Consider the following 13,215-nt stretch of genomic DNA (forward strand, 5'->3'; position numbering starts at 1 on the left):
TTGAAAAATGGGAGGAGGGAGGTAAAGGGGTAAGGGAGATTATTCTAAGGGACTGAATAGACCAAAGTAAAGCACAGCACACCCACAGTGGGCATGCATTGAGACACCACTTTGAACATCAACTCAAAAATTAATAATGAAAACCAGGACTATAAAATAGGCACAGTGGGGGGTACTAGGAGGAGGAGGAGGGTGAAGAAAGGAGATTACGGTGATGATGGTATATGGTTGATGGACTTCACATACATGTATGAAACAGAACTAATAAACCTCTTGCCATTTCTTTAAGTGGGGTGGGGAAGTGGTTGCAGGGGAGAGACAATGGGGGCAATGTAAATGATATACAATATAAGTTTAATGGGAATGGTCACTATGAATCCCCCCATGTGTAATGAATATATCCTAATAAAAAATTAAAAAATAAATGATTCTCTGAACCCCCCCCCAAAAAAAAAAACTAAGGAGGACAAGTGAAAAGTGAGGCTTTGAATTCACTAGCCCACATGTTACATCACCCATAGCAAAAGAAGGCACATCAACTTAAATCCCTTTCATTCCTACAGACCAACCTCCTCAGATCTTCAAAATGAACATATTTACCCTTGTATGCTCACAATTTTTTTAAGCACAGACACCTGGTGTTGATTTATTTTCATCTAGGACAGATCAGACACAGCAAATTAGATGAGAAGGTAAGATCTGGTAGCAACTGCTGATGGATTGATAACAAAGGAGACAGAAAATCAGCAAAGATCAAACAGTCAAAGAGATCAAATGAAACCACTGGCCACAAGAAATATAAGCTCCTCCTAGCCCAACTGCCCTCAGAGTTCATGTCCATAATACTGCATTGTCCACTAATCATGACCTTGAATAGTCAAGTGAAGATGACATTGTATTTTCAATGTTGTTTTTAAAAGTGTCTATTTTTACAAAGTACTTTGGAGATATTTCTGTAAAATATGCTACATTTGTTCTTATGCATTGATGTTAAGATGGTAAACATGTAGCCATTTAGAGAGTCACTAATAAAAGCAATCACATTTCTGAGTGCTGATAGATATGAAAGACATTTCTGTAAATGAAAACTTACACAACAAAGTGCTTTTTGTTTACCAGATGGAGTCAGAAAGATCTTACATTCATGTATTTTATTTAACTCTAATATTTTCTTCTTTGACCAAGAGCAAAATTTACTTGAAGCTACTTATATAACAAAACCAATTTTTTTTGGTTTTGCTCTGTTTATTTAAACTTTAAATAGAACTACTCAGAACAGCTGACAGGGCAGAAACCTTACAATGCCACATTGTTATCAGTACCTGATACCATGAAATGATACGAAAACTCATTCTATGTCTATAAATGACAGACTGCAGATAAACTAAAGAAGGTGAAGAAGTTGGAAAGAAGAGTAAAATTATTCAAAGTAAATAATGAGTAATACAGGTTAACAGTAGAGTTGGAATATTGGAATCAGAATGAATCTGGACTGACCATGATTTCTATTTGCACCATTTACTTATTCTGTTGCACAGCAAACATGATTCTGTGCAATCCCTATTGCCTACTATAGGTTCAAGAAGTTGAACAGGGGTTTTGATGACTGCAACAATTGAAAGTCAAGTAATTAGTAAATTAGTACTTTGATTCTTAAACTCAAAGGTAGCCCATACATAATCCCAGGGACTAATTATCTCCTCTTTCCTCCCAGATGTCTCTCCACTCTTCCACCATCTGTACTGGGGTGTGGGGATGACCAGGAAGGGCCATGTCAGGACTTCCTTGTCCTCTACTTTTGAATGTTTTTGGTCAATGAGAAGCACTGGTGGGAGACTGGGGGCAGGGAAGAGAGTGTAGGTAGGGTGTTTGTTACTCTGGTTCACTCCTGTGGCATCTCTGAAATTCCTAAAAGGAGAGTCAGGGCCAGAGCGTGGTGATGAACAACATGATCCCAGATACAGGGAAAGCATAGGTAGGAGAATTACGGGTCTGACACTGGCCCCAGGCAAAAGTGAGACTCTATCTGAAAAATAACTAAAGTGGGGATGTGGCTCAAGTGGTGGAGTGCCTGCCTAGCCTTGAGTTCAAACACCAGAACCACCAAAAAAACCATCATCTGTCTACATTCTCAGTGGCATCCCACATATCCCTCCCTGTCTCCAGGTTTCACAAATGCTCCTATCCCTCTCCTTCAGGCCTGCTCATGAAAATAAAGAGGAGCTGTCCCAAGGACAGCAGTACTGTCCTGGGGCTTATAGTTTCCTTCACTCCAACTACACTTCTGTAAAGAGACCTTCTTATAAACCTCTTCTTGTCCTGACCTAGTTGTACTTGTTTCCCACTAGAACTATGACATAGACATCCAATACCCTCCTATAAGAAGTGATTTCAAGTTGGTGGCATTCTTATAATGCATATCTAGAGACAACACTTTGAGAATCAGAAAAGGAACTGCTCTTTTCACTGTCGGTATTATTTTAAGAGTTTATGTCCCAAGGGAATTTCAGCCTAATCCTAGAAAGCTCTAAATCCTCTGGTGCCAGTTTTGTCATTTCTTTCCACTTTATATATAGAACAAGCAGCACCCAAGTAGTCCTTCAGCCTTCTCCCCAATCAATAGAACATTGCTTAACACCAGATAACCTGTAGCAGACAGCCAATGGACCAGATTAGAATATAAAGACCCTTAACTCTTACTCTTGGTAGACTGCATCTTCAATGTAATAACCACAAAGAAATCTAAGAAGTCATCTCATTTATTTTGAATAAAAATAAAAAAGAATAGTGAGCAAAGATAGAACTTACCCACATTCGTAGGGCATTTTACAAATGCACCTTGAATTCTGCAGTTTCTCCCAGGGCTGGCATTCAGGCACTGCCTGTGTTAAAGGAGTATCTAAAACAAAAGCGTAAGGGAGATGCAATCATTAAGGAATAATGTGCTCTTCACGGTAGACAAGGTATTATTTCAATTGTTGAACAAGTGTCTGTAATATTATCAACTGCAAAGAGTTTCTACAGTAACAATAGTAGCAATAAAGCATGTTATACGCGGAATACTCTATAGATAATTGCATTGGTAATGCTATCTACCATCTCTTAACGTTTACAATTGCTCATGCACTTTTTATATATTGTGATATTTAATCCTCCCTAAAATATGCCCACTTGAGAAATGTAAAAACTGAGGGTCAGAAGAGTAAGGAAATTAGTGTTAATTCACACATTTAACAAATCAGCCAAGCCAGAATTAAGTATACATTTGTTTGAATCCAAGACCAGGAACGCAGTCTTCCTTTCAAGAAGTTGATGTTTATAAGCTAATGTTTGGATTGAATTTTTCCCCACTAAGCCTATAATGACAACAAAAGCAGCAGTAAGATTTATACTTAGAGAATGATATCCTGAGACATCTACAACAACCTCTCACATGTAATGCCCAAGTGGTCTCCTCTCAACAATGAGCAAACATCTGGAGGCACTTAATAAAGTTTTCTCCATTACTTTGCATTTTCTAGAAACTGATGAAAAGTCAACTATCATTCTAAAACACCTCTTGTCACCTTTACTGCAATGGAAGTCATTACCATATTCTTTTGATCATAAAACAGGATACTCATTTAATGTCCTATAAAGATAGTTTATCAGAAGAGTATGTTTTTATGACTATAAAAACTATGGAATGGCCAGGCACATTAGTACATCTCTATAATCCCAGCTATTTGGGAGGCATAGGTAGGATTGTGGTCCAAAACTGGCCCAGACAAAAAACATGAGAGCCTATCTGAAAAATACAAAAAGGACTGGGGATGTGGCTTAAGTGGTAGAATGATTGCCTTGCAAGCACAAGGCCCTGAGTTCAGACTCCAGTACAATAAAAAACAAGCAAACAAACAAAACCCATGGAAGTTCTTTACTTTGCAAAATGTACATGATTTAGACATACAGCATGATCATGTGAACAATTCTAGCTTGGAAAATGCTAGCAATATGAAGCATGACTGCCATGGCCAGCAATCTCAAAAACAAGTGCTCAATCCCTACATGCTTCCATTTAAAATGGTATCACCCTAAATGCAACGTAGGATCCTGAACTGGGTCCTAGAACATAAAAAGGACATCAGCAGAAAGAACAGTGACATTTGAATAAAGTGTGTAATTAAGTCAGTAGCATTGTACTAATATCAATTCCTTAATTTTAGTCAACTAAATTACATTGTGTTGAACAAAGGTAAATAAAGGACATATGGAAACTATATTTGCAACTTTTCTGAAATCTGAAATCATTTCAAAATAAAATGTCTTCTTAATGATATTTTCTAGATCAGTGCTTCTCAACCAGGGAAGCTTTGCCCTGAGGGCACATGTGTCAATTCTACAAACACTGTTCTTTATAACATTTGGGAGAGGTGCTAGTGGCATGTGGGAGGCAGAGACCACAAAAGTTGTGAAACTTCCTACAAAGAACAGGACAGGCTTCCACAACAAAGGAGGATCAGGCCGCAAATGAGAGTGCCATTGAGTTGAGAACGCTTAAGGTTGATGCACCAAAACTAAAGTTCAATTATAAAACCATATACGTTAGTTCTGAATCATGAATGAAAATTTATTTTAGGGCAAATTTTAAAATCTTAGATTTTACATGCTTGCTGAAAGTTATTATAATTCTTGTGAAAAATCATTGATAGGATCCTATAACAAAGACTTTTGTCTTTAAGAACATAGCTTTGTCTTCATAGCTTGTTTAGCAAAATAAATATATATATTAAAGTTCAGCTAGAGTGTTGCCTTCATCCATATCTAGCATTCCCTCAACGAGTTCATGTGGAAATGGAGAGTGAGTGTTTAACAAGCACAGAGATTCAGTTTAAGAAGATGAAAAATTCTGGAAACGGATAGTGGTGATGGTTGTACACCAATTGGAATGTTTTTGATACTGGTCTATACATTTTTTAAAAAGGTTAAATATATTTAATTATAATTTTTAAAAGACTGAATACTGAAACAGCTGGTACTTTATTTATTTCCTTGTTTTTTAGCTGATATTATAAAACACCAACCTTGGAGGCTGATAAATCTGGGATTGTTTTGTATGTTATAAGCTTATTTTAAGGGTAGTTATTACTGTTATCCACACCTTCAGAAAAACATCAGGTCTGAAAAACATCTTTAATTAAAACCAGCCTAAATAGAATTTTCTACTAAAGCAGACAGCTCACAAAGACAACTATATAATCTCCTTTGGAACAAAAGTGCAACCTCATCAGCTGTATATTGTTCTCTGTCATTTTAGAATTATAGGTACAGGTGCATTACTTCACATATCCCAAACAAACACATATTTATGCTTCAGTATATGTACCAAACAAAGCAATTGTCTTCTGATGTGGGGCTTTGACAACTAAAGAGTGCATCAGAACTGGCATGGAGGGGACACCATAAGACCAGCTCTGTTCCATCCATCCTCTTGTCTATCATCTATTTATCATGACAGCCCAAATCTACCATCAGAAGCATAGCAGTCCATGCAGCATGTTCACTTTAGTTGTAAACATCGAATTCACCTAACAGTATCACTTATGGAATCTAGTACTCTGTCCTCACTAGAAAAGATGAGGTCAGCATTGACATTCAAGAAACAATATCAGGTTGGGTGGCAGTAGCTCACACCTATAATCCTAGCTACTTGGGAGCCTAAGGAGGATTGCAGTTTGAGGCCAGCCTGGGCAAATAGTTTGCAAGACACCATTTCCAAAATAACCAGACTGGACTGGAGGCATGGCTCAAGCAGTAGAGCACCTGCTTTGCAAGTGAGAAGCCCTGAGTTCATACCCCAGTCTCACCAAAATAAATAAATAAAAACAAAATAGTATCATACAAAACAACATGCAAATTTTCTGTTTTTAACTATTAAAAATATATTTCCACTTATTAAAAATATAAACAAAGGAAGAAATCAAATTATCCCTATTTGCAGAAGACATGATCCAACATTCAAAAGAATCTAAAGATTTCACCAAAAAACTCCTAGATGTGATAAACACTTTGAGCAATGTAATAAGATATCAAATCAACATACAAAAATGTAAACAAAGAAAAAATAGGAGATTTTTACGGAAAACACATCTATCCCATCTCAAATATCTCTAAATATTGGCTTTCTACATCTTTTCCTACCTTATGTTCTTACTTTCATTTGCCTGGTGTTTAAAATACTGGATTGTTGGATTACCACTACTCAGAGGAACTTTACATACCACAATTCATTTCTCCCAATAATGTCTGTTTTTGCAGTGTTAAATTTACAAGCTTTATAAATTTTCAATTTTGGTAATATCAATAAACTCTGACAGCACAGAAATGAAACACAGAATTTTATATAAATTACTATCTTAACTCTGTACTTACTAAAAGTACAGAAAAATTAGAGGAAAATCCAAAATAGGCTTTTAAAAAGCCTTCATTTTCTTGGCACCTTCACAGGTACAAAGCTAATTTTTCATATGGGGGATTTAAGTTAAATGTTTCTGAATCCTCAGGGTCTGTGTCTGCATTTCCTAAGTCTCTGTGTGCAAGATGAATAAGCCTGTTACACAATCTACAGACCAACTTCCTTCTGGGTGGGGTTGGGGGGAGGAAAGGTGCAAGATGCAAAATGGAGAAAATGACACACAGTAATGGTGACACAATACCATGAAGGTCACTAAAAGGATTCTCACTCGTCTGAGCATAGCTGTGCTTAGAGACACAGAAACCACTCACCTCTTTGTACACACTGAGTATTCCTCATATCAGGACTCCACTTAAGGCTGGAGCCACAGAGAAATGCTGAAGGACCTTCCAAGGACATGCCACCTGAACAGGAAAGAGTCACCTTCTCACCAACCTTGTAGAAAGGTTTCTGGGGATGACTCTGTATGCCATTCATCAGTGCAGGTAGAACACAGGCAAGTTCTAAAGACAAATGAGAGCACATGCAAAGGTCATTGCCTTCCTAAGCTATCTTTTAAAAAAAAAAAAAGCCTTAACTGGTGCAAATATAGTTGTTTTGCTTTTTCACTTCAGAGAAAGAGGAAGAAGTGAGTCCATTCTTAGAGGCCTTGAAAGACTTGCCCCACAGTGTCTGGCAGGAAATTGACCAGTAAATGACTAAAGACCAAAACAACTCTCATTCTCTCACCCTTGCCCTAAAAACAATGTGGCAAGTTAAAATTAATAAGCCTGCTAAGATCCCTAAAGCCCACTTGCTGTTAAAATCAGAATTCACAGCATCCACCTATCTCACTAGTGTGGTGCTGTGCCATCAGAATTTTCCCAAGAGCTGTTCTCTTCTGGATATCATTAGCTCCAATTGGATATGCTCCTGTCTGAAATTTTTAAAGCATCACCTTTAGTCTTGCAACTATAAAAGTGTTTGGTGTCCTTTGGTTTTCCATCTCTATTCTTTCTTACTCTGTTATGTTCATTGGCTCCAACCTTCTACTTTAAAAAGGAGCAAACTGAGAAATATGCATAGTTATGGAAAGAAGGTCAGAATTCATGATTTTAAAAAACATATCTAATGGGCTGAAGATATAGCTCACTGGTAGAGGGCTTGCTGGATATATGCTGGGTTCAATTCCCAGCACTGAAAAAAATTGTAATCTCCCTAATAGACTTTGGACAGTATTCTACAAAATGTTGCTCCATTTCTGCACTACTTCATCCTAAAATCCATTTGTTCATTTGTTCAAAAATAGCATTTATTAAATGCCTATATTTTGCAAAATATCTTGTGTACTGACAGACATATAGCAAAGTACTAGTCGCATATTATGACTTCAAAATACTAATCATCTAACGTTGAATTTCTTTCTCTCATGATAGATTTTCTGGTTTCACAATCACTGTCCTACCAAGACAAATAGAAAAGCTATACAAAAGTAAGAGAAAAAAATTATTTCTGGGAGAATCAGAGACCTATCAAAGCATTACAAGTTTGAATGTCCAAGGTTCCAGAAAAAGAAAGTCTACAATGGTAGTTACAGCATTAGGTAATGTTTTTCTCCATGAAGTGTTTGTAGATTTTAAGAATATATGGTAATAGTCGGCTAAACTGAGGAGAAAGCTGTAGTTCAGATGCTAAAACTCTAATAACTATTAGCAGTGTCACAGAGCAATAGGATCAAAATTTGGAGTCCAGTATTATGAAAAAGGAGAAGCTCAAGTGGAAAGTTCTTTTTGATTGGGATCACTTGATAGCCCTTGGAATAAAGGTAAAGCAGCCTGATTGATTGCCAGAAATAAGATTCATCTACTCTAAAGGAAGATAACATTAGCCAAAACTTCAAATTAGATCTTTAATTTTTCATTCATAGAGTCTGGCATTCAATCAAGACTAACGTATCATTCAAAAAGTCCTACAATAAAAGACAATAAGAATATCCCCACAGGAGAGCTAGGTAATGAAATCAAATATGGAACTTGAAACAACTGCAAAGATATAGTTAAGAAACTAAATTACAAGACAGAGGATTTCAATGAAGAATTACAAAGTATTTAAAAAGCAGGAAAATGCAATATCTAGAATTTAAAAAATGAAACTTACGAAATTCCCAATCCAATAGAATTATTAAAAGATTGTCACAATTAAAGCAGAGAATTCATAAGCTGAAAGATAAATCAATGGAAGATATTCAGAATGAAAAAATGGAAAACAAAGAATGTTTTATATATAAAAAATATAAATATATATTTATTTGTGGTATATTTTGTATATATTATATTTTTGTCTCAGACTCTGATAGGGATATACATTGGTACAAGCACATGAAAGATGGATAGGATTGACTAAGTCTAAATAAAATTATTCATACCCAATGATTCAGAAATGTCACCAATGGATATAATTCCAAGTAAGAAAATGTGCATGTGTGCACTAGAGATTCCTCATATAGAATAGACAAACTGATTTTGGAAAAATATATCCCTATAGCTTTATCTATTCATCAACTGAACAAATTTTTATTCCAACTTCGCCACAGGGGCAAAATGGCAAATTAAAAGTGTCCACCACTTTGACTCCATGAATGAGAAGAGTCAGTAATATAGGAGAGACTACTGAAGATAGAAAGAGAGAAAGAGCATCAGGAATCACAAAAGAAGTGTCAGGTGAGCAGAAAAGTACAGAGAAACTGAGGAAAAGAGAAAAGTAACACATAGTTCTAAGCCTGTCCCCAGCTCCTTAGAAGGGGTAGAGGAAGCCAAAGATGCATTCACAAGGTAATCCAGAAAGCCCTAGTGACAGAATGGCAATGACTGTTCCTGTGTGGAAGACAAGCCTTCCCCAGACATTCTGTCAATCCCCCTTATCATGGAGAGCTTTAGCAAGAGCCATCTTGAAAGAGAACCTATTGTTTGAAACTTGAGATACTTTGGGAACTTGAAAACAAGGAACAATCATATCTCAGGGAGTCTTACCACTGTTTCTGAGTAAGACACAGCCACAAGAGGTTGTCATAGAGAAAGAGAGGTTCTGATGTGGGTCCACAGAGAAGTTCAAGCAGCAAGGAGATCTGGCAGCTATGATCTGAGGTGATCAGAGGCCCCTTCCTACCTGGCCATGAGCAAGTCCCATCACCTGAGAGTCAAGATGGAAGCAAAGTACAGAACCTATGGCTGACATAGGATTTGGCCTCCTGGCTGCCCATGTTGGCTGCTAGGTGGGTAAGGGCCCTGAGCCCAGACTCTGAATCACATGAGACCCACATAGCCTCCTCCCTCGCACTCCCACAGGGAGATGAACTGTCAGACAAAGCCTGAGAGCACTGAGACAAGCCCCTTGGGAGCTGCATCCCAGTGTGTGTTCGCTACAAAGGGAGATCTAATAGCCCCCAACCAGGCATGCCAAATCATATGTTTTCCACAGTCTCCTCCCCCAAATAGGGAGGTAAACCACTAGGCAGGGTCTGAAAGCACTGAGGTCTGCCACAGGGAACTACATCCCTACATGTGTTAGCTGTTAGTCCATTCTGAGGTCCTCAAGCCCAGACTCACTGAATCTTGTGACTTCCACAGCTGCCTTCCCCACAAAGGGAGGTAAATTGGTGGGGTGTGAAAGCACTGAGACTCACCTTCATGAGCAGTATCCTGGCATGTGGTTTGATGACAAGCAGGACTGAGAGCCCTGAGTCTAGACCCTTTGAATCACAAGACTTCCACAGCCTCTTCTTCCCCACAGGGAGGTGAACTGTTAGACAGGGTCTGTAAACATTAAGACCAGCAGGCAAAGCAACTAGGTTCCTCAGTTCTTCCCCAGCAGGTGCAGAACTCAATGCTATGTTTACTCTTCCAACTTTCTAACACATATGAGGAAGCACCCCTAGTCTTGCATGCTTGCTAACCCTGGGGATACAAACTTGGGGGCCAGCCCATAGGCTGTAAAGTACCCTGCAGCCAACAGCAGCTCCCAGTACACAAAGGGAAGCTTCTGTAGTAACAGCAAACCAGAGAGGAAAACCAATTTCTACAAGAGACTCTAAGCTAGTTTACCTCAATCTGAGCAGTGTTGGGGATCAGGCTCAGTGCTCTGAATACATGGGCAAATGCTTGGTTAGTAAGCTAAAATCTCACTGTCATGGTGAGAAATAGCCCCTCAATCTGGCCAGTCCACTTTTTGGCCTGAACATTGAGACTATTTCAGCAGAAAGACTAGGAGTGATTAAAACCTCCAACCAACAACTTGGCCTCAGTTGTGCGAAAAATATGAAAAAACAAGACAACATGATTCTTCTAAAACTCAACAACTTCACAGTAACAAAAACTAATGAAGGTAAAGTGGAAAAATAAAAACAAACTGAAATGGAAGATGGAAGCCAAAGAATAGATGTAAGGTAGTACAATACGCAGACACTCTTATTCACATGCCTACATCTGAACAGATTAGTGTATAAAATATTTAAGGAAGTAGATGGATTACTAAGTTAATCAACCCTAGTATTGAAGTCTAAATAATATGCTGATTATCTTAGCCTGAAAGCTCCCTGGCTTATTCTAATTTGTACCCAGAATGTTAATATTACAATACAATTGACCTTACTGAAATGAATATTATCAATGAGAGAGAACTGAAGCCTTATTTGAATTACTCCTGAAACTAGGATGGTATCCTATCAGCCTTTCAGGAAAAAGAGATCAAGCCATGAGATATATGGTTATCTGCCCCATGTTATTGGGTTTAACATGAGTGGTTATTTCTCTCGGTTCATTTTTTTCCACATTATTCTCTCATCTGAAGTTACATACTACAACCACAGCCACTCACTCTCACAATGCATTTCTCCAACAAGCCACTGTAAATCTTCTCCACATCTGGCAACAGGGTCTCCAATAAGAAAGTATCCTTCGTTGCAAGTGTATACTATGTTTTTCCCAACAGGAAACATGGCACCTTCATTCTAAACAAAAATTTTAAAAAGGAGAATGGTATATTTTGTCTATTTTGCATTAATAGAATGTTTCTTTAGTTTCATTTGTCCTGTAAATATTTTAATCATTAGGCAACCTACATTCAAACAATTGATTTAGAAAATTGCCTATAAAACATTTTTCCTGTGTAGTCCTATTTGATAACACTAGTACCATCACTAACTGAAACAAAGCCATTAATGCCAACTCACAATAATATACTGATTGCTCTTAAAATATCAAGTGCTGTACTAAGCATTTTACTAAGATTGTTATAGTGGACACTTTTTTAAGCAACTTCTTTCCTGTACACTTTTAGGAAAAGGTAGATTACCATATGTCTTGGAAGTGTCTTTGTCCATCAATTCTTTATATAAAGGCATTATTTGCTTTTCATTGTGTTGCATAATAAATGCCAGCATAAGCATACAGAAATACTTAAATCCTGTCAACACCTTCATGACAGTTTACATTGCTCATGGATGACCTTTTAAGGGAACATAATGTTGGTCTTCTCCCATCCCATGTTCTTACTCCACTCTATAAGAATGGAAATATTGCTGTGAGTGGATCAGATTCAAGGACTTTGCATTAACCCTTAATGCCAGGAGTTAAGCTTTCATGGTGAAGCAAAGAAGTTAAAGTATGAACTTGTGAGGGAATAATTGTGATCTTTTGGGGTCCCTCTTGGTTTTTTTCCTCACCTTCTAATTCTCTGCTACCTAGTGGTTTACTGATGAAACTCAGGCCTTGTGGGGGCAAGTTGGAGGGACTTGGAGCTGGTACCTACATCAACTCTGCCGTAGGAATTACAGCAAAATTTTCTGGTGTCTCCTTCTCAGTGCCAGTCTTACTACTCCTAGCTCAATCTGGCTCCATCATAGCAGTCAGTAGGAAATAGGAGGCCCAAACTAAAGTAAAGCTTTAAGAAAATAGGGAAGGTCACATGTCCATCTTTGATTCTAGCTTCTATACCTTCTTCTACCTTGTAAGTGAAACTTCTATATGGGAAAGTTTAACTTAACACTCTCCAAACTTGGCTGTATATTAGAATCACTTGTAGCAATTAAAAATAGACTCCCAGGCTATACCCCAATCCTACTGAATTAGAAAAGAGTGGACAGATAGCAAACTCTCTATTTTTAAGCTCTGTGAGCTGCTGTCTATGAATTCAGTCTGTGGGGCACTGTTTGGAAACCCTGGCTTCTAAAAGGGTACCCCATGCCCTGGGGTAACAATAGCTTCATGGTTTGCTAAGGTGTATGAGTTTTCTTGGCCTTATTTTCTGAGCATTTTTCATTCAGGAACTCCATGGACCATATGGATCATGGTAACTAGTGGGATAGCATGAACATTAGAAAAGCTAGGTTCCTATGATTCATGTTCCCTTTCTTTCTCTCTTCCTCTCTCTCCCTCTCCCTCTCCCTTTTCTTCTTCTTCTTCCTTTCCTCAACAGTACTACATTTGGAGAAACTTTAGCAAACTCTCAGTGATTATATATTCAAGGTCACAGAATTTGAGAAGGAAAATCCTTCATGAAGAAAGTAAAGCTGGCAGCATTGAAGCATCATGATGAACAGTATCACACTATCTTCTACCTGAGCCATGAAGATGCTTCACTGGGATTTGGAGCCAAGGACTCATCATAAGAAAGACTAAGAATAGCACCATCTAAGGTAGCCCCAAATTCAAGTAAAGTCCTTACAATGGCAAATGGCAGGTAACTAGCATCCCTTTCTAAAAATTTCCCAAAAGTATAATTAACTA

The 13,215-nt window shown here is 37.8% G+C and overlaps 1 protein-coding gene across 2 annotated transcripts in view; it reads right to left on the reverse strand.

The window, feature by feature from the left end:
• The window catches only part of C7 (complement C7), a 62,109-nt gene that overhangs the window by 10,425 nt on the left and 38,469 nt on the right, over window positions 1-13,215 (reverse strand). For both annotated transcript variants that reach the window (XM_074077550.1, XM_074077549.1), the window contains 3 exons: window positions 11,306-11,438; window positions 6,766-6,957; window positions 2,809-2,899 (listed from right to left, as the gene is read on the reverse strand). In XM_074077550.1, the coding sequence (XP_073933651.1) occupies window positions 2,809-2,899; window positions 6,766-6,957; window positions 11,306-11,438 (416 nt within the window). The remainder of the gene's footprint in view (window positions 1-2,808; window positions 2,900-6,765; window positions 6,958-11,305; window positions 11,439-13,215) is intronic.

This window comes from Castor canadensis, chromosome 6 (assembly GCF_047511655.1).
Source record: "Castor canadensis chromosome 6, mCasCan1.hap1v2, whole genome shotgun sequence".
Lineage (NCBI taxonomy): Eukaryota > Metazoa > Chordata > Mammalia > Rodentia > Castoridae > Castor > Castor canadensis.